General features: G+C 39.8%; 1 protein-coding gene and 1 long non-coding RNA gene across 21 annotated transcripts in view; one reads left to right on the top strand and one right to left on the bottom strand.

Moving 5' to 3' along the window:
* Positions 1-19,695, bottom strand: part of tns1b (tensin 1b) — a 190,554-nt gene that overhangs the window by 33,288 nt on the left and 137,571 nt on the right. For 8 of the 19 annotated variants that reach the window (XM_086267183.1, XM_086267182.1, XM_086267191.1 and 5 more), the window contains 11 exons: positions 17,122-17,293; positions 14,869-14,919; positions 14,657-14,779; positions 12,708-12,772; positions 11,357-11,440; positions 10,648-10,760; positions 10,479-10,539; positions 9,261-9,336; positions 6,211-6,340; positions 5,934-5,997; positions 5,039-5,172 (listed from right to left, as the gene is read on the bottom strand). In XM_086267183.1, coding sequence (XP_086123309.1) covers positions 5,039-5,172; positions 5,934-5,997; positions 6,211-6,340; positions 9,261-9,336; positions 10,479-10,539; positions 10,648-10,760; positions 11,357-11,440; positions 12,708-12,772; positions 14,657-14,779; positions 14,869-14,919; positions 17,122-17,293 — 1,073 coding nt within the window. Of the gene's footprint in view, positions 1-5,038; positions 5,173-5,931; positions 5,998-6,210; positions 6,341-9,260; positions 9,337-10,478; positions 10,761-11,356; positions 11,441-12,707; positions 12,773-14,656; positions 14,780-14,868; positions 14,920-17,121; positions 17,294-19,695 lie in introns of all 19 variants that reach the window. The other 11 variants (XM_086267185.1, XM_086267186.1, XM_086267194.1 and 8 more) reach the window with 4 other exon arrangements.
* LOC147311993 (uncharacterized) overlaps positions 1-19,695 on the top strand; it is a 130,450-nt gene that overhangs the window by 84,609 nt on the left and 26,146 nt on the right. For both annotated transcript variants that reach the window (XR_015125421.1, XR_015125420.1), the window contains exon 3: positions 18,932-18,974. This is a non-coding gene — a long non-coding RNA (uncharacterized LOC147311993). The remainder of the gene's footprint in view (positions 1-18,931; positions 18,975-19,695) is intronic.

Here is a 19,695-nt window from a genome sequence, read left to right as displayed (position 1 = left end):
CCCAGTCTGTGGCTCACAAATACAGACTTAACTATAAAGCCCTCTCTATTGCTATAAGAAGTTACTAACAAATCGTCTGTGCCCACAGGGCAGGCACGATCCACCTCTGCTGGACTCCGAGCTGTTGGTCCGGGAACACACGTCTCTCCCTGTGACTAATGCGCATGGGATCAAGGAGGAAGCATTAACCTCCAGCAGAGAAAGTACAAAGCATACAGGGAAATGCTTATTTGGGCACTGGATAAAGTGCAACATTACAGCATCAGAAAAACACGCTTCTGCAGACAAATCAAGGACACTTGAGTCCTCTTGTTTCTAGAATTTGCTATAGTGTCTCAAAGCTTCCAGGCAAAACATGTAGTGTCACCCTTCATCTTGAGACATTATTGCACTCATACAGTTTTGCTGAGATGTGGGAACGCTACAATGTAACTGACCAGAGAAGAATGAGAAAATCTGTTTCAAGGATGCTCATCTCCCCCTCTTTTAAGTTCCATGATGATTTCTCCCAGTAGGAATCATTCATAAATTCCATAAATGGAGAGCCTAAAAACACACAACTTTCTGTTGTTGTGGAATAAAAGCATTTGTAAAAGATTAAACATCGAAACATAAGTTTCCTTGTGAAGCTGAAGAACTAAGAAACATTAACAAATAGGTCACATGGTCAAGGGTTTGGATAATATATAACCTGAGGGCAATAAGTATCGTCAGGAACTGTGAAAATCAAATCTGTGATTGCCTTCAAATTTCCACGTTACTCACATGTGAGAGACGTCAAACTGCTGAATTAGTGACAACGTTTCACTCCGGAGTCACCCGAAGAGCAAACTGCACACAGGTTCGCGGCTGAACTCTTCAACAGCTATCAACGCTTGAAAAAAGGCGTCACGGTGAAGGGAAATTGAAGAAGCACCGGACACAAATTCACTGTGTAACTCTTAGAAAGTCTCTCTGCTAAGCAGCAGCGTGCACAAACCCACACTGACATTCTCTGTCACTCCTCCTCCTGTGAATGTGTGCACAAAAGAGCTTCACAGTTGAGCTGAAGAGTCCTGCCCTTAACTCCTCCGACTCCTCAGAGGACACGGGGGGAGAGAGAAAGTGAAGACTAAAAGGGCCAAAGTTTGGACCAAATGACTGAACTGCGGCTCACAAGCCTAGCGGAATATATGCAAAACGTTTTTCTGAGGCAAACCCTAATCACACTGGAATCCCTCTATTCCAACAACTTTTCATCCAACACTTTACTTAATAAACTGTTTTTTTTAACTGTCTCGTAAAAAAATATCTCTCTTCAGCCTCTGCAATTTTTTCTCTAGATACATCTCTCACGATTTCTTTTTCTCCTTATCAGTAATCTCTCCCTCCTTCTCTTTCCAGTTATTTCAGAAATATAGCAGGGTTGGCCAACTGAGGAGATGAGTACATAAGAGTAAACAAAAAAACCCCCCAAAAAAACACAACGTCCGTCACACCGCAAAGGACTCTCAGTACAAAAATAAATAAACAATACAATCCACCTTTCACTGAAGCTGAGAGTTCAGGCTGTGCTGCACATCGGCTCCTCACACAGATTCCTGAAGTAACGAGACCGTTGCAGAGCAACAAGCTCGCAAAGAATTCAAGCAATGAGGAAAAAATCAAAAAAGTAAAGTATCAAGTCTCCCTGAGTTGGACAATACTCGTGATATGTTAGCCAGACAGCTAATGAATGAGTTAATGAATCATTGTGATGCAGCTAAAAAAAGTCACTTTTGACATGCCCTGCAATGCACCGTCTCTCAGTCTGATTTAGGTTGCGCTGTTTGACTTCTCTGACTATATTTTACCTAATCGTGAACACCAGGATACATCTGGAGACATTCACACAAACAAAGCTGTGGCTGAGAGCTCATGATGACCTGAATGAAGGGGTCAAAGTGTAAGATTAAAAGTTTTTCTCATCTTTTTCTTGGATCTTAGCGATGGCTGAGAATAGATCTGGTCTTCGCAGCTCTGCATGCACAGCAGCTCCACCCATCTGCTGTTAAAACCTTCTGTTTTGCAAGGAGCAGCCAATCGAAAGGAAGCTGGCTCAAAGGAATGTGTCGTGGAAAGGAGAGGAGTTTAAATGGCTTGCTGTAGAGCAAAGATAAACTGAGGGTGCATTTGAATTATTCAAAGCCACTTTAGCAGGTTCCAGGAATAAAATATGGGGCTGTAAATGAGAATAATTCAAGAAATATAACCAGGAGACTCAGAACTTATTCCACCATGACTGAAATTTGACTGGCTGATTTGCATGGGCTGAACCACTGAAAGAAGGCAAAATGTACCTTAGTTATTGACATGCATGCTGTCCAAACTCATCATCCGATGAGAGACTGCCTTTCTAATATTTGACCATACTTTTTTTACTAGGCTATGAAGCAACACAAACTGTGTCCTGTCCAAACTCTCATTTACCACACACCTCTATAACACTGCATAACTAAGGGAATAAATAACGAAAGAAGGAAAAACTGAAGTCACAGTGCTGTAGGCTAGCACAGGAATTTGCATGGGAGTAATACCACAGATGACCGTTGACTTTATTACAAAATATTAGAGGTCTACAGGTAATACTACTCGTGTCTAAATCGGGCTTTTGAGTGCATGTAATGTTATAGTTGTGTATAGTCAGTTGTGTAAGTGTTGTTTTGGATGTTGCTTGTTCTGCTGATGCAAGGTGCAGGCATGACAAGAATCCCTGAGCTAAAACTAACCCACAGCAGCTGAAACTGTTTTTATGCAATAAACATAATAAAAGTCAACATCAATCTTTGGAAACTAACAGCCACAGAGACACCACTTACCCAAAGTTGATCCCAGCAAAACATCAGCCCTATAATTTGAAGCTTTATGTAGTGCCCTAATAAGCTAAGGGTTCATGCAAGTAGCCTTGTGCTTTCCCAGCAGTGATCCCGACAGCGTGCAAACCCAACAACAACTCTTTTTCTTTCTAAGACTCGTGGAGATGTAAATCCAGAGCTATTTTTCCCTTCGGCTCTAAAAGTCACTCTTTCAAAGGAGTTAATTGCCTTTTCAGCACCAACAAGTGTGAAGCCAAAAAACAGTGGAAACACTTTGATTTATTGGAAACACTTTTTCCTATCTAGTCTGCGAATTATTTTTTTTCTTTAAAAGCTATTTTCACACTGAGCTCATTTGAAACCGTGCATCAGTCTGACGGTGCTGGCCGAGTAGTCACAGCACAAAAGGCTATTAAGGGATCACCTTTGAAGTCTTATCGACTACTTCAAACTCGAGTGGCTAAAAAAACAACGTGTGGGTGTGTGTGTGTTCCACATGTGCAGATGCTTACTTATATCATGCGCGCGAGTCTGTGATCTCATTAAATTCTAATTCAGATTTGACCACAGTATCATCATCAGATGACAGAAGGCAAGATGAGACAGACGGCTTGGACCGGACTGGTCTGGACACACAGATAATTTACACACACACCTTCACTGAAACAGAGTGAGCGGAGACTTACACCTGTTCTATTTTAGTAGGGCCTATTTCAAGCTGCCGCCAAGTGTTGGGTAGACACTTTATGAGCAGTGATAGAAGGAAGCCAATTGACCTCTGACCTTTAACTATTTGGGCAGCTAATAAAAAAAATGCTGGAATGGAATGGAATGGAAAAAAATATCTTTTTCTTTTAACTAACATTTTAGTTAGTTAAAAGAAAAAGATCTTTTTTTTTTTAGGATTTTTTAAATATATATGGTAATTTTGAATTTGATTCCAGCAACATGTTTCTTCTTTTAACCACACTAAGTTAGAGTTTTAGAACTGTGGAGACCATATGCTGTAGTTGCAACAGCCAAATGCTCTGCTATTATTGCTCAAGATTGGATTGTGGCTGTTCAGCAGTCCAGGACCTGCTTTTGTTACACACCACATGGACAGAAGTTCTGGCCCGCCTACACAGTACACCTACAGGAGCTGCCACGAAGCTCCCGGAAACAGTTTTTATGCTGATATTAATGAAAGAGAAGATTTTGAACTACTAACCTACATTCTGAGTCAGCAGAATGTTGGTGACTTTTATACACGATGATGTTCCTCGGCATGTGGCGACTCCACTCTATACCTTTACATGGTCTTCCGCTTCCTGGTTAAGTTGCTATGTCTCTTAAACACTTCCACATTGGAATAATATTGCTTACAGCTGAGCCCTGCTATTTAAAACATGCAGAAAGTGATTTGGTATTGTCTTGCTGAAGTATGCAAGGGCTTCTTTGAAAAAGACACCACATGCACGGAAGCATATGTTGCTCCACATCGTTCTGCTTTAACTGGGACCCCAACAGATAACAAGCTGGATGGTTCCTCCTCTCTTTGAAGGACTTGGCGTTCTTGGGGTTTTTTGTTGTTTGTTAAATCCGAGACAAACCCATCTAACGTACGGTGCTGTTTCTAAGGGCGTAACATTGCTTCCTTTTTTGGGTGGCATAGAAAGCAGCACTTTGGTCACAGAGTGACCACGGCTCCCTCAAAAGGAAGCTTCTGTCCATGCCTGTGGCTGAACCAAGGAATGTCTCACACTGTGCTCTGGAAAGCGGTTGAGTTCGGTCCCAAGGGGCCCTCGGTTTCTCTGTGGTGATAATTTCACCACAAATGAATTCAGCGGTAGCGATGCCTCTCCTTCCTTTCAAAATACAATCCAACATTTACATTTACAACCTAAAAACTTGGTAATGCAATTTTGGGGTTATTTTTGGTATTTGTAGGGCAAAGTTTTGTAGGGCAAAATATCTGAATGGAAAAGATCTGAATGTGTCCTCTGTATCTGTATGGTGGGTTCGGCACATGATTTAGTCCATGACTTCAATAATCCACACAGTTAAAAATAAATTAGAAAATTGTGTAAGAAAATTATTCCATAAATCTCACATGAAATCAGACTGAGAACTATCATATGGCACATCTTTAAAGAGTCAGTGGATCTGATGCATTGTAACACCTGAATTCTACACGGTAAAGTTTGAAGGATAAGCATTCCTACCATTTTCACCTTCTGTGGTGTCCTCGCAGTTCTGATTGAAGTTTTCGTAGGAGTCCCAGCGGATCAGGGGATCTTGAGTGTTGTAGTCGACTGAGACACTCGGCCCGTTCTCCAGGTGGTCCACACCTTGACCAGAAGTACAAAGAGGCAGAGCAGAAAATGTGAATGTCTTTACATCCGGAAAAGGGAAAAGCTATTTTTATCAGAATCAAGGAAAAAAAATTGAGATTCAGAATTCATATTGAGATAATTGTTTTCCCTATTCGATTACATTCAAGACCCTGCGCTAAACTGACACGTTTTCTTTTTTTTATTTTCTTTAAACCTGGCTGGATTCTTTTGCTGCATGCTATCATCCTGTCTCACTTTTCTACCTGAAACCGTAAACTACACATGGAAGATGGACTGGTCTGGTGGTTGCTCTTTGGTGAGCCTGTTTCTGCTGGAGGTTTCTTCCTGTTACCAGGGATTTGTTTTCTTCCCACTGTCACCAAGTTACTGTTCCTCAAGGATCATCATGTTGTTGGAGTTTTCTCTCTAACACTGAAGGATCTGCATCTTGAGGCAAGGTGACAGTTATTGTAAATTAAAACAATATAAGTAAAACTCTGCTGAGCTGAGCTGTACTAACAACAGTCTGGCAACCTGTCCGAATTGTACCCCACGTTGCACCCTTTGACAGGTGGAATAGGCACCAGCCCCAACGCAACCCTGAATTAGATAAGCACTAGAAGAGAGATGGATGGTTCCATTTACAGTTCAGTGGAGTCACTGTTGTATGGGGCGTATGAGAGTGAGCTAATTTTCTCAGTCATGCCAATTATGTATAAGAGTGTAGTATGGTTATGGAAAATGCTTAGTATGGCCATAAGACCCAACACATTGATCCTTACCATGTATTTTCTCTGGTCCAAAGGAGAAAATAAACTCCACTTTTCCATATTCTGGAAATCTATCATCTGCAAAGAAAAAAAGAAAAAAATAAATAGAGAGAGTTTTCTCTTTATATCTAAAGATGCATATATTGTTACACTAGAAAACACATGCAGTTTTTAAAGATTATACGCCCATTCAGATGTTCAGGTTTTACTTACTAATAGGTATAAGTTCATTGTTTGCAGGAGCATTATAATGCTGTTGTCAGTAGTATTTCAGAGTTGCAAGTCTTTTACCTTTGAATGTGTCATCTAGCTCATCTTTCCCAAAGACAATCCCCAGGTCGTGAACAGCGCAGGTGTGGAATTGTACCCGGAAGATCACGTCTCGGCATGGGCTGCGGTAGCGTTTGTGGTAGCACTTAAGCTGCAGGGCGATTAAAAAAGAAAAAAGGCTAATTTGCAAGTGCATAAATCTCTTTTAGCAGATCACCACTCGGTGTCATACCAAACAAGCAAAAGTAATGCTTCTTTATTAATAATTTATAATAAAATAATATTTTTATAATATATAAAAATACTGTTTCACAGGATTCAATTCACAGGATTTTAACTGAGTGCAAGCAAAGAGACACAGCAGCCTGATTCCCTGCTGGCTCAGGTTTACTCAGTTTTTTTTTGTAGCTCTATGTTTATTTTATTTTAGTTTTTTATCTGTTTCCCTTGTAATGGAAGGACCATCCACAAACATTATTATCCAAACTGGTTTTCCAAATACAGCAGCTTTAAGAGTAATGTTAAAACCACACTGAGGAAAATCGGCTCTCTCCCTCCTGCTGTTTCCTGACTGGCAGCCTTTTTTTTTTTTAAACAAGGCCTCATTTTTACATTCACTGAAAGAAACCAAAGAACTGTAATCATTCCTTACTGTGGATGTAAAGAATAATAAAACTGACAAACAGATTATTGCATATAGACAAAGAAATTAAAAAGAATTCAGCTGCAGCTAAAATTAACGATTTTTGCTAAAGGACTGACTGACTCGACTTTCTGACTGTGGGGTTAACCATAAAACCAAAACGTTTAGGACTGAGGAATAAAAGTAAAATATCCTCTGGTTTTGTGCAGCTTTTTGGGATATCGTAAAGGTCCTGCTGAGTGGTCCATTACCGCTGCTGAGTCAAGTTTAATTACAAAATATTATTCTGCTAATTTTATGCTAACATGCCTTCAGGGCTCGACCAATTTTCATATTTAGGTAGAGGCTTTAAACATCCCAAAATTGTTCTTCCCTCATTTGTGAAAAGGTTATTTTTAATTTGCTATTTCCCAAAATGTCAAAGAGTTTGACATTTTGGGAAACTGGCTTATTTGCTTTCTTGCTGATAGTGAGAGAGGCAAAGGGATCAGCCAGTGCCAGGAGATGGTTAGCTTAGCCTAGCATAAAAACAGGGAGGGTTAGCTTAGTTCTTTCTGAGGGTTAAAAAAGCCATATATAATAATCAATATTAAAACTCAAGAAATTTTTTATCATAATGACTGTATTTCTTCTTTCATGTGTATAAAAGGCTCATATTTGCACTGAAAAGTCTCTGTACACAGAGACTAGCAAACTTTTTCTACATTTAGTTTTGTTCCTGTACCCTCATGACACTCTGCAGACCTATGATTCTTTTCTCTTTCAGCAATTCTGTTATAGATTTGCTACTGTGCTTGAGATCATTGTCCTGTTGCATGACCCATTTTCAATCAACTTTTGGCTACCGGACAGATGGCCTCAGATTGCCACTGCAATCCAGGTCCTGTGGTTACAAAACAAGCCAAATCATCACCCCTCCACCACCATGCTGACAGTATGAGGAATGTATGAGAGGTGTTGTGCAGACATGCTGAGTGGTCATATTGGCTGACGATCAGTTAATCAAATGTGCAGCTGGCTGTGTTATTTACCTTCTTAATTCAGATGGAAGCAGTGATATTAGTCCTGTTAAAATTTACTGTACATGTCAATGACCTTTAGCAGTGCCAAGAGGTGGATTTTGTTATACTAGGGCAGACACTTTTTTACTAATGCAGTTTATGTTAATGTAACCATCTGCTGCTCATTAAAGAGTGGCTTCCATCTTCTCCATTCTCCAAGAAAGCCACTAAAGATTTTCCCAAAATGTTGAAATGGCCTAACTTGTTATGGTCTTTTAGGTTTAAAGTTTCATTATAAACCCAAATGCAAACTTTAAAAAGATCATTAAAACAATTAACAAACCAATGCGAGGTTCTTCTCTGCAATTATCTTTAATCTGACCAATTAGATATACAAAACCATCACAGTTAAAAATGCAGGAGCACTCTGTGCTAATGTCTCCTCAGGCAGCAGTTCAAATTTTCCCTGTTATTTGAAAAATAACAAGCATCAGCAAGCAGTGTCTCAGCCTGACGGTGCATTCAGCAGAATCCATTAGTCTGTGTTAAATAAAGGATGAGATATGAGTTCAGCTTTGAAGGCCAAAACAGCCTCAGGTACAAACTAAGTGCTCACTTTCTAATTCTTCATGCTGACATTATGAGCCCCGAGAACATCCCATAGATAACATTATGGCTCAATTGACAGCAGAAGCAGAAACGTTGCTGATGTGTGGAGTTTTTCTATAGGCAAAAGAAAACCAGAGGCTCTCACAGGTGCTGCTAAACTGAGGATCTTACAGGAATGATTTCATAAAAATTCCCTGAATCTCCCTGAGAGAGTTGCAGGGATAGGTCTCACATGAGACTTTGTTTGAAATGATTATGTCCTGTTATAGCGATACCTCATGTATCCTTAAATGCTGTTTTAAAGGAAGTACACGGCCTTTTTCACGTCATAGTTTCCAGCAACATATTGTGTGCTAATGAGGGCCTATAAACCGAGGTATAGGACTCAGTCCAACTGTCTTTTCCCAAGTTTTTACAGCCCCATTTCATCTGTAAATGGCTACTATAAACTGCTGCAGCACATGCATTCAGTGCATTAAGCCAACGTTCAATTGGAAACACACACAGGATTCCCTCATTATTATTATCCAATAAAAAATCTGAATATCCTGCATGTATTTTACCCTTATCATTTGGTATCCATATATTTTTCCCTTTTCCTCTGGCAGAGGTAAAACAATAAACATTCGGTGTTACTGGCTTCACACACTGAGCTTAGCCAGTGATAAAATGTTGAGATTCGGTTTCTTTGTTTTGCAGTTAAAATCCACGGAAGCCAAATGATTTAAATTTTACAAACAGCTGAAAGATTACTGAGGGTTTTTATCAGTCTATATTGTACAGCACTAGCTTCTGGGGTATGTCTCTGCTGTTCTTACCAGGATGTCCCCCTTCAAAAGGAGGCCAGGTTCAATGGTGATGCAGATGCTGGTCTGGCTGTCACCCTGGACATTACTGCAGAGAAATAAAAACACAACATGTCACATGACAGGCCCGCTTTTATCATTCTTGCTGTGGAAATCATGACAGCAAGTCCACTGCACCAGCTTTTGTTTCTGATGCTACTTCCCTGGATAAAACCATGTGCCAACAACAATCACCCTTTTTTTCCCACTTTAACAGTGGCCTTCACAGAGCGTAGCCCATGGTGTTTTGGGGTATTAGTGCCTGTCTGATTGTATTGTTGGGAAAGAAGGATCAAAGGGAGGAGAGTGCCAAAAGGGAGCATGTGAGAGAAAGTGAAGAGGAATGTGATTTCACCAAAGCTTTAAAGAGTATGGAAATGTGTCTGCACTGATTGTTTCACAGGAAATGTAGCGTCATTGTGCAACCATCACCAGGCTTTGTTGTTTTGAATAAGAAGAGCAGTAACAGTGAAAAGACCAAAGAGTTTAAAACTGAACTAAGAAATATTGGATCCAATGACCATTTCAGATGACGAGATCATTGAGTCAGAATATATATATTGATTAATCATAGTTGCTGTCGTTTTACAAGGTAATGTTATGGTTGTTATTCCTAAACAACCTTAATTCAATACTTTTGCTCAACCTTTGAATCAAAGTTGAAAGTCCTAAATAATAATATTTCCAAACAAGGTGTAAATGCAGAATGTGTGCCTGCCTCACCTCTCAGGTGAGGCAGGCACACATTCCTGCCTTTCCTCTCCCTGCCTTTTTCCTAACCTCCCCTCTTTCCAAAAACAACAACAGAGAGCCACAGAATCCTTTCTTTCCTGTCTGGCCCTGGGAACCAACAGGGTCCTGTGGCATGAAAACCCTGCAGGCGTCCACACAGATGCCTGTCTGCCTCTTTCATTGGTTCTCCAGTCACCAATAACATTAGACGTGATTACGGGATCTAAAGTGGGGAAACAAGAACCTACAGCTGGGGAGGCTAGCTAAATACAATAATGTGGGCCAAGTGAGAACTCTAAACTGGAGAGAGGGGTGCTGTGGGTGTATATCAGGGGGCAGGGGGGAGTAAGAGGAGAGGCAATAAAGGAAAATCAGCGTTTTTATTATTGAGCCATTACGAGCTCGCTATCCCTGGAATCTTGTAAAAGCAGTTGAGTGTGACTGCTTTTTAAGACTTACTAGATCCCAGATGTGTAGATGGGCTGCATGGCCTGGTAGATTTTGAGAAAAGGACGACAACCTGGGACATAAAAAATGCATTTAAGAAAGGGGCTCAAAGCTAAATTATGCGTGGTATATGTGTGTGTGTGTGTGTGTGTGTGTGTGTGTGTGTGAGAGAGATACTCGCCTCCCTTGGACTCAAAGTTGGGGATGCCGTGCATGATGACGTGATGGAGGAACAGCGGCTTGTTGTTGATCTTGATGTGTCCGGACAGCAAGCCGCTAAAGTACTCCACATACCTGAGTGAACAGAGGGAGAGAAGCAGCGGGGATTAAAGTGCCCAGTGTTTGACCACTAAAGGATGAACATGTAATCCAAGACACAAGCTTTCACTTTGACCTTTAGCTTGTCAGTCATGTCAAAGGAGCCAAAAAACTTCATGCATCAAATGGTTTAAAGTGGCACTAATCACAAACTATATTTACTGAGACAGATCCAAAGACAACTGCCACCCAACTCTGCATGTTCAGCCAATTATGAATCTTTGATTTTGGTTATCTGCCAACCAACGAACACAACTATGAATCCACCACAGAGGATCTTATAGCAGCTAAAAAGCCTTTCTTTAAAAAATTAGTGGCAAATAAGACTGACCAAAATTCATAACAGGGCAGAAATGCGACTCCAAATGAAAATGAATCTTAACAAATCTCAATCTCAAAGTCTACGCATGCAAATGATTCTTGAAAGTTCACACTTTGTTTGCGGTTCCTTCTACTGCCCCCCGGAGGCCATTAAAATCAATTAATGCGGCTTTAAAAATGTAGTGAAGTGACACAAGGGAGAGAGTTCACTCAGGGGTCAAACTTGAAACAACATTGGAGGGAAGACTGACCTTTTCTGAGATGGCTGACCCACAGGAAGCACTTTGTCTTCATAGAAGCGTTTCATGGCAAACCTGTCCAGAGCCTGGTCGGCACTGCATTTTGAAATAAAGTTTTGTTAGAGAACATTTTCTAGTCCATTTCCATTTCAGTATTTCTGGAATGTTTTTTTTAAATGTTTTTTTTCCTTTATTTAACTGGGAATTCCTTTGATACAAAAAGCTCTCAAGGAAAAAAAAGGCAGCTGTAAGGTTGCAAAAATTAGAAAGTTGAAAATAACAAAAACAGACATGAGTAAAAAAAAAAAAAGATCAAAATAAGCAGTGAATGCAACACAAAGTTCAGCTTAGAAAGTTACTAGTTTTCTATGAATAAACTTTTTTTTTAATTCCTACAAGTCATGATTTGAATAAATTAGAAAAAAAGAAAATATGCCACATAAATGACCCCTGTAGAGTATTAGCTTGATAACTAGAGGAGAGAAAAGCAGAAGTAACCACAGTAGGTCTATTCATGATTTGTTAGAGATCAGAACAATGTGCAGCTGTTGGAAATGTGGATATCTTAGAATAAGTAAGACAACAAATAAAAGAATGTCATTAAAACAGTTTTCTTGTTTTTTCCTTCAGTGTACTATGCTATACGTCCCACAAGAAACTAATGACAGCTGTTCTACTTAACCTCAATGCAAAGAGTCAATCAAAAGCTTTGACCATAAATCAACTTTTCCCTGCACATCTGGCACATCACAATTTCACAGTTGTTTTCTGTTTGAAGCTCCTTTACCTTAGCCTGCAGGATAATGGAATAACAAAGGAACCTGACAGCTGTGCAGGAAAGTACGACGTTTTTGGGATTTTTTTTTATGACCAATCGTGTCATTTTAAAAACAACGTTGATTTGTGCTCATCTGGTTGTTTCTTTACGAGGAGGTCATTCTGTTAGTGGTCCTATCTAAGAAACAAAGCCAACACAGAAAACGAAAAGCAGCTCACTTATAATCTGAGTCGCATGATGCTAACTTAACTCACTTTAGCTCACTTTTATAATTATGACATCAGGAACTGTTCTTTTGATTTACCAGAATTAAACTGGTGGTCTTCAGTCTCATGTTCTAACCCCCCTCCTTCTGCCTCATCACATCTTTAACTGTACTTCAGATGTGGGCTTCAAACCTGTGAACAATGCAGGCTTATTGAGTTTTTCCTCTTAAGCCTGTCCTCATGTAACCCCCCCTCCCCCTTGTTTTCCAAAAATGCCAGATTTCATCTTCACGCCTTCTCTTTCTGACTTTCGCTCCACTTTTTAAGTGGCCGGGACATGTGACTTTAGCTCCAGCTGCAGCTGGCATCAGAGACCTACCTGGCAGATATGTTGCTGTAATGCATGTAAGCCGCCACCACCACTCCTGTTCTGCCTCGATTGCCCTGAAAAGACATCAGTCAAGCACAAGTAAGCTAATTTTATCTTCATCTCGTGATGGTCAAGCATGCAGAAAACAATATTGTTATGGATTTCTTCTCTAGGTATTTCAGGCACTAACTGTGTAATGTCCAAATATGTTTAATGGTTATTTTAGTCATGTAGAATATAACAAAAGACATAAAATTAATTCAAAGTTCAAAAGAAGCAAAGAGGTACAGATATCATTCCCAGGTTAATGATAGCCATCAAATTTACACAATAAGGACCAAATGACCCTTATTTTTACAGGAACTGCAACATTATTTAGTATCACGTTAGATAGGGTTGTTCTCTTTTTAAAAGTAATTTTATTTTTGTTAAATTTCAAGAAGGGCATGTCCTTATTTACAGTTCAGTTCCACCACAGGGTGCTCCACTTACACTGAGGTCCAGAAGTACTTGAAGAAAGAAAATCTGTTGTAGTTTTGGAAATTTGGGTGTGACTGTGTGTTAAAACGTCTGAAATTCCTAAATACTTGTGCAATACTTTTGTTAGACACCTTGAATTAAAGCTGAAGGTGTGCACATACAAAGTATGATATATGCACTGTTGCAATCAGACAGTTATGTTTGATATAGGCTAATTGAAAAGTTGATACAGAATGTTAAAAGTTGCTTTATGCAGGTATACGTAACTTCAGAACACATCAACTTTATGCATATTAAATGTCAAAATTTTCCAATAGAAAGTTCTTATTTGGAATCAGGCTCCAAATGACACTGTATGTAAAATAATCTATCATATTATGTTATACAAAGTCATTAAACTATGGCCTTCTTTAAAAAAAAAAAAAAAAAAAAAAAAAATGCTGTCAGGAATGCAGAGATTCAAAAACGGCAAAAAAAAAATTTCTGTCATGATAGATTCCTTGGATAAGTCTCCAGGCCCCAGTCGAGAACATTGGGACTCTCCAGAGCCACAGAAAACATTATACAACTATTTTCACAAGCTGAGCCCTCCGCGTGACCAGTAAACGGACCGTTTTGTGTAAAACTGGTGAAGTGGCCCACGTCTGGTTGTAAAAAACGTCTGCATATTTGAGCGTGTATATGTGTCCAGGCATGTGATACTATGTCAACAGAGACGGCGTTCATTTTAGCCCATCTATCCGCCTTTAAAATAAAGCTCGTGGTGGCGAATGAGTGAGTTCCACATTATAAATATCGCGGCAGCTTTAACAGCGTGGAGCCCAGTGGAAATGATTTGTGGAAACCAGCAGGGTCAGCTTCCTTAGTGACCAAACTGTCGTTACTCGACTGGCAGGAAAAAAAACCAAAAAAACAACAGCGGTTGCTACAGCAGCCGACTTGTTAGTAGCCTCCCTGTGGGAATGTTTTAGGATCCCATGGTTAATTCCTATGTTGCAAAACACAATCAGGAACAGAGCGGGGTTAACGTGAAAATGATTAGGTATTACATTCGGGACGGCAGCCTAGTAGCTGTATTGGATATACTCTTTATGGTGTGTGTCAGCACACTGAGGCTTCCCACAAGCGCATAATGTGATCCAAGTAAGTTTAGGCAACAACAGGAAAATATCGGTCACTTTAGTTTTTATGGTATTGTTAAGGGTAAAAGGGGTAAATAAACCTAAGTAGCCATGATGACTGGCATGCCTTACAGCCTTAATTTGTGTTTTCCTAACCATCATCCAGCCCCAACAAGCACACAAAGAGACGCACTCAGTGTCAGTGTTTCACTCAGATGGAACATCATTAGAAGCACACATGCACAAACAGCTGCAGCCTCTGAGGTAAGCAGCGGTCGTGAAAAGAGCCTGAGAGCACCCTCTACTGCCTGCAGTCATTGACTGTTTTTACAGCATCTTCTCGTTTTTCACTCTTACCTTATTGTGTATAACCACAACATTGTGGCTGTCCGCACTCAGCCACGTGTCCATGGCCTTACAGATGCTGCAGATTTTGTCCAAGGCTGGAGCGTGGTGGTCGGGCCAGCCAAAGTCCAGAACCTGAGAGAGGAGGAGAAAGGTTGCTGTTCATACCGGTGGTCATACAGTAACAAAGACAAAGAGAGGAGATGTTAAGCAGGCAGTTGTACCTTTGGATTGAGTTGGCTGATGTCATAGCGCTTCTCACTGAGGTTGAAGAGCTAAAGAAAAGTACAAATAAATATTACACAAGATATTAAATGAGAGAGGCAGGGCACTCTGGGAATCCTGAATACGAAAATATTAGAGAATTCGTACAGCCAAGCCAGTAAGCAACTGAACCAAACATGGGGGTTCATGATATGAGATGTACTCATTATCACCTCGGTCTTTGGTTATCATAGTAAAGGTAAGGGTACATATGTTTTTATTTGCCTATAATCTGAGTTAGAATCATATTTGTTCAGTGTGTTTGTGGGATGAGCCAGAGGGAATGATACACCACACATTACAGCTACAGGGCCATGGAAACCCGTGCCATGAAGCTCCTGGTGCACAGCTTCTGTGCTGATGTTCATCCTAGAGGAGGTTTGGAGCTCTGTAGTTATTGGCAGCTTTTAGGCATTATGCGCCTTGTGTGTGAGTTGCTGATTCCTAAACGCTTCCACTTGGCAATAATAAAGTTTAAAACAGATTAAGGAATATTTAGCAGTAAGAAAAAACTCCATAAGCTGACTTGTTGCAATGGTGGCACCTTATTAATTCAATTCAAAAGACCACTGAAATCAATGCTATGGCTCTCTTCCCATTTTATTTTCGGGCTTCTATCAAAATATTGTCAAGAGGCGGGACCAAGATGGCAACCAAATGTCAAGGCTTGCTTCATGAAGAATTTTGCAGGCTTTTGAGGCATGCTACATGCACATAGTCAAGTAACAAGGATTAAAGTGTATAGGGATTTGGGATTTAAAACTTCAGACAAAAGCTGTCTCATCATTTGCAGTAGAAATGACAACTCTCATTGACCGGTTTTATTAGCTATGATAGATTACTAACAAAGTAGAGAGAGAAATTGATAGAAAACTCCATTTCTGGCTGACTTTAAAACATTTCAAGCTAAATAAGAAAGCATCAAAGCATCTTTATAGTCTAAATCATATTAACAATACTACCATGGAGGAAATATGGGATTAAACTAATTGTTGTCAAACAGGACAGAGCTAGCTACTTCTATATGTTACAGTGCAACATAATGTTAGCTTTGTGCTTTAATGTTTTTGATTCCAAAGTCATGCTTCACTAAACTTCAGAGAAAAGACGACTATATTTAGCGGGGTCATCGTGGTTCAGTGAATAAAAATCATGTGCTTTTAACATCACCCAAACTCGAACAAAGCCATTTTTAGTATCTGGCGATGGTGTTAAATTAGCCAACACATCATGAATGAGTCAGTCCTGAACAGAGTTTCTTGTAACTCAACCTGTAACTCAATAATGTAGTTAGCCGTCAATGAACTAACTGTTGCCGTTGCTGGGAAACTTCTCTATTAACTGGCTGGTTGTGCTAGTTTTGGTGACTAAAAGTGTATTCATTTCCTCCCTTTCACCCATGTGTGTTTGGATTTGCAAATGCAGTAAGAAAGACTTACTTTAAAGATATGATTGACTCTTAATAGATAACAGCAGTGTCAAGTTGGAGTTGTTTAAGTTTAGCAAAAGATTAAATGCACACATTGACTGAGGTTGTGTCCCCGCTGCCCAGCATGGGTTATATCCTACACTGCTAACAGATACAGGAAGTCACAGTTTTGGGGTGTTTTCTATGTCTAATAGCTTTGCTTTATATTGGTAATTAGAACTTTGTAAAAAGGATTTACCAGTAACTGAAGAAATAACATGTTTTTCATGGGGGGGGGGGGTGTTTGTGTATGATACTATCTTTATGTTATTCTGCCGCCAATATAATCAATCCAGGACTTTTTCGGCCACCTAAAATATCTTTATACTGTTATGTTATTTATTTATTGTAATTTTTGCTCCCCTCTTGGCCAGATCCTGCTTGAAAAATACATCTTTTTTTAACCTCAATGAGACTTTTTCCCCCAAGAACTGCCTCTAACTTCTGACAGGAATGTTCTTTCTGGCTCAAAATAACTTTTATGAGAGATATAATTAAGATCTGTTTGGCAGATAATAGGACAACAAATCATTTACAACAGTTTAAATGCAGGCAACCACTTTTCGGCCCAACAAAAAGCAACAGGAGCGATGCTTTGAACAACGAAGAGTGAGGCAGGTATCACATGCAATATAAAGTATGCAGATGTTATATAACCACTCTGTTAGGTGAATATGTGGTTACACCTTAGCTAAATGAGCTGATAATGACTTTTTATAACTATTCGGTTTTTCTGAAACCCTACCAGGTAGTTGTTCCCGTGTTTTGATCGCAGCATGGAGGCCACCTCCCTCAGGTTGGCAGCGTAGCTCTGCTCCTCCACATTGCTGGGGAAGGAGACAGAGATGATCCGCTCTGTGATGTAGATGAGGTCCAGCTCGTAGCTCTCCTCCAGGGCCTGCAGCAGACTCGCACTCCTGCAGAAAAAAGAAGTAATTCTGAGTATCAGCTGATAGAAAAACCAATGCAGGTCACCGGACTGCAAAAGATAGCTTTAATACCCCGAAGTAATGCAGCACATGTGATTTATACACTGCAGCTGAATGGCTTTAACCGAAGACTGCCAAAAGGATGAAAGCTGGTCAATTTTAATTAGGTAGCAGTTTTTGTTTAATTTATACAGATACTGGATACACGTCTGTCCAGTTCATGTTATATGGGCAGAGAGGGCTGCTTTACTAAAGATGGTAGCAGTCCCAGTTTGTTTTAGGCAACAACATTATTATGGACACAGTCATTTCTTACAGAGAAATGTCACAAGACACGTCTTCTTCTGACGTAATTTCAAGTTTGTACTTTAACTTCACATCTTCAGAGTCACATATTTGGAGCCCAAGGCAACAAAAAAATGATGTGGCTTCATACGTCATCTGTAAACTGAATGTCCGCAGTGTTGCGAACAGAACACAACATTCTTTCTTCAAGTCAACATGGAACAAATATCCTAATATGGAGAAGGCAATACACCACATAAATACCAAATCCACAATGACATCACTAAATCTCAGCGGGGTTCATGCTCTCCCTGCTGCATGAACCCCGCTTAGACTGTCTGCAAAGAAAAGCGAGCGAGGAGAAGGTGACGCATCCGATGAACACACCAGGGGGCTGCGGGATATGTGGACCACGCAAACTGATGATCAGTGATGAGCAAAAGTGTTTTGGTTGTTGTTCTGCTGAGTCTTTTTTCCCCCTCATTTGGTCAGATTAGATCTAAAAGGGAGAGATTAAGGAAGCCCAGATGAAAGGGATGTCAGAATTCCCTGATTGATCCGTAATTTACTCTCAGGCTCTTGAGAAAATGAGAGCAGGTGTTGCTCTTTGACTTTTCCAGATGTCTAAACAATACAGAGATTTGGTTAAAAAGCGAAGGAGCAAAAAAGCTATTTTTTCAGTAATCTGAGGAGATTAGCAGAAAAGGATGTGCTTTTACAGCTAAATATTGGAGAAAAGTCCATTTAAGACCAACATGCAGCACTAGATGAGTCGTGCTTACATGAAAGAAAGATCCTTAAAACGTGGCATCAACTTCTTTTATGCTTTTATGCTTAAAAAACGTTATCTGCATGGCTGGAGTGGCTCTCAACCAAATTAAATGTCATTTGTTATTAATTAGTGGATGGTTTACTCACTTTTGAATCACATTTAGTCTTTTTTTAATCCCTCTTTTCAATGTTTGCTAAAAGATGAATTTTACTTTACAAATCCTTCTTTTTAAAGGTCAGGACTGATCAGATTTACCTCAGACACAGCATCCTTGTAATTATTTTTGTGTACAGCACTTTGTTTCTGCTGCGTCTGTTTTTAAAATGTTTACTAAATAATTTTGGGATAGTATGATACTGTATGGTACCAATGGACGTCTGGTGCTTGGGCTTGTCCCCAAATGTGCTGCCCACAGTGTGTTTATAGTCTTTAGAATGTAAAATATATTTCATTGTTACTTTTACATTTCTCACTGATATTGCTCTGAAGACGTACTTGAAAGATTTTCTTGTCTTTATTGATTTGTGACATTTTTCTGTCAAACTCACTTTTACATATCACTCTTGTAGCCCTGTTTACGTGCCAAAGAGCTGTTGCAACGAGCATTGTGAGGTAAGTGCAAGCACACTTTTTAATGTTTAGTTTAGGTGTGTGTGTGTGTGTGTGTGTGTGTGTGTGTGTGTGTGTGTGTGTCCGTCCCACCATTTGCACATAATTACTGAAATCTCTCTTGGAAATTAAAAAAAAAAAGCTCCACCTAATTAGAAACACAGGAACAATGTACAATGTACTGTACCAGATATTCATCTGCAGTCCCTAGAGGAGTTCATGAATGACATGCAGATAAAAATTCAAATTCAAATTTTATTTGTCACACACACACACAACCATACACAGTATGACATGGGGGTGAAATGCTTGTAGCTGTACAATGCCCGACCATTAAATGACAGAAGAAGAAAAGTTTTAGTTAAAATTTAAAAGTTAGTTAAAAGTTAGCAATCAGATGTCATGAATCTAAAACTGACACATAAAAAGAATGTATACAAGAAAACACCTTAACAGAAAAAAAAAAACTGAAGAAGAAGAAGGGTGGATGGGAGAAAAACACAGTTGTCTGGTGATTTTGCACTCAAGTACTTGCAGTGACCAACAATATGCCACACCCCTTAACTCTAGGGGACCCCTTTCATTTGTGATGTGATTGCACAGGTTGCGCGGTGGGAGGCAATCTGTCTGCAAACAATCACAGACTGACTGTATTCACTCTCAGACAAATTTGCAAAGGTTTGCAATTAACTGCCATCTAATTATTAAACAGATCGCCAACACA

This window comes from Aulonocara sp. 'chitande type north' Nkhata Bay, linkage group LG16 (genome assembly GCF_057382095.1).
Source record: "Aulonocara sp. 'chitande type north' Nkhata Bay isolate Kocher_YH1m ecotype deep benthic linkage group LG16, A_spYH_male_GT1.1, whole genome shotgun sequence".
In the NCBI taxonomy this organism is placed as follows: Eukaryota; Metazoa; Chordata; class Actinopteri; order Cichliformes; family Cichlidae; genus Aulonocara; species Aulonocara sp. 'chitande type north' Nkhata Bay.
The sequence above is the reverse complement of the archived record's forward strand: the minus strand, read 5'-3'. Positions and strand labels throughout refer to the sequence as shown.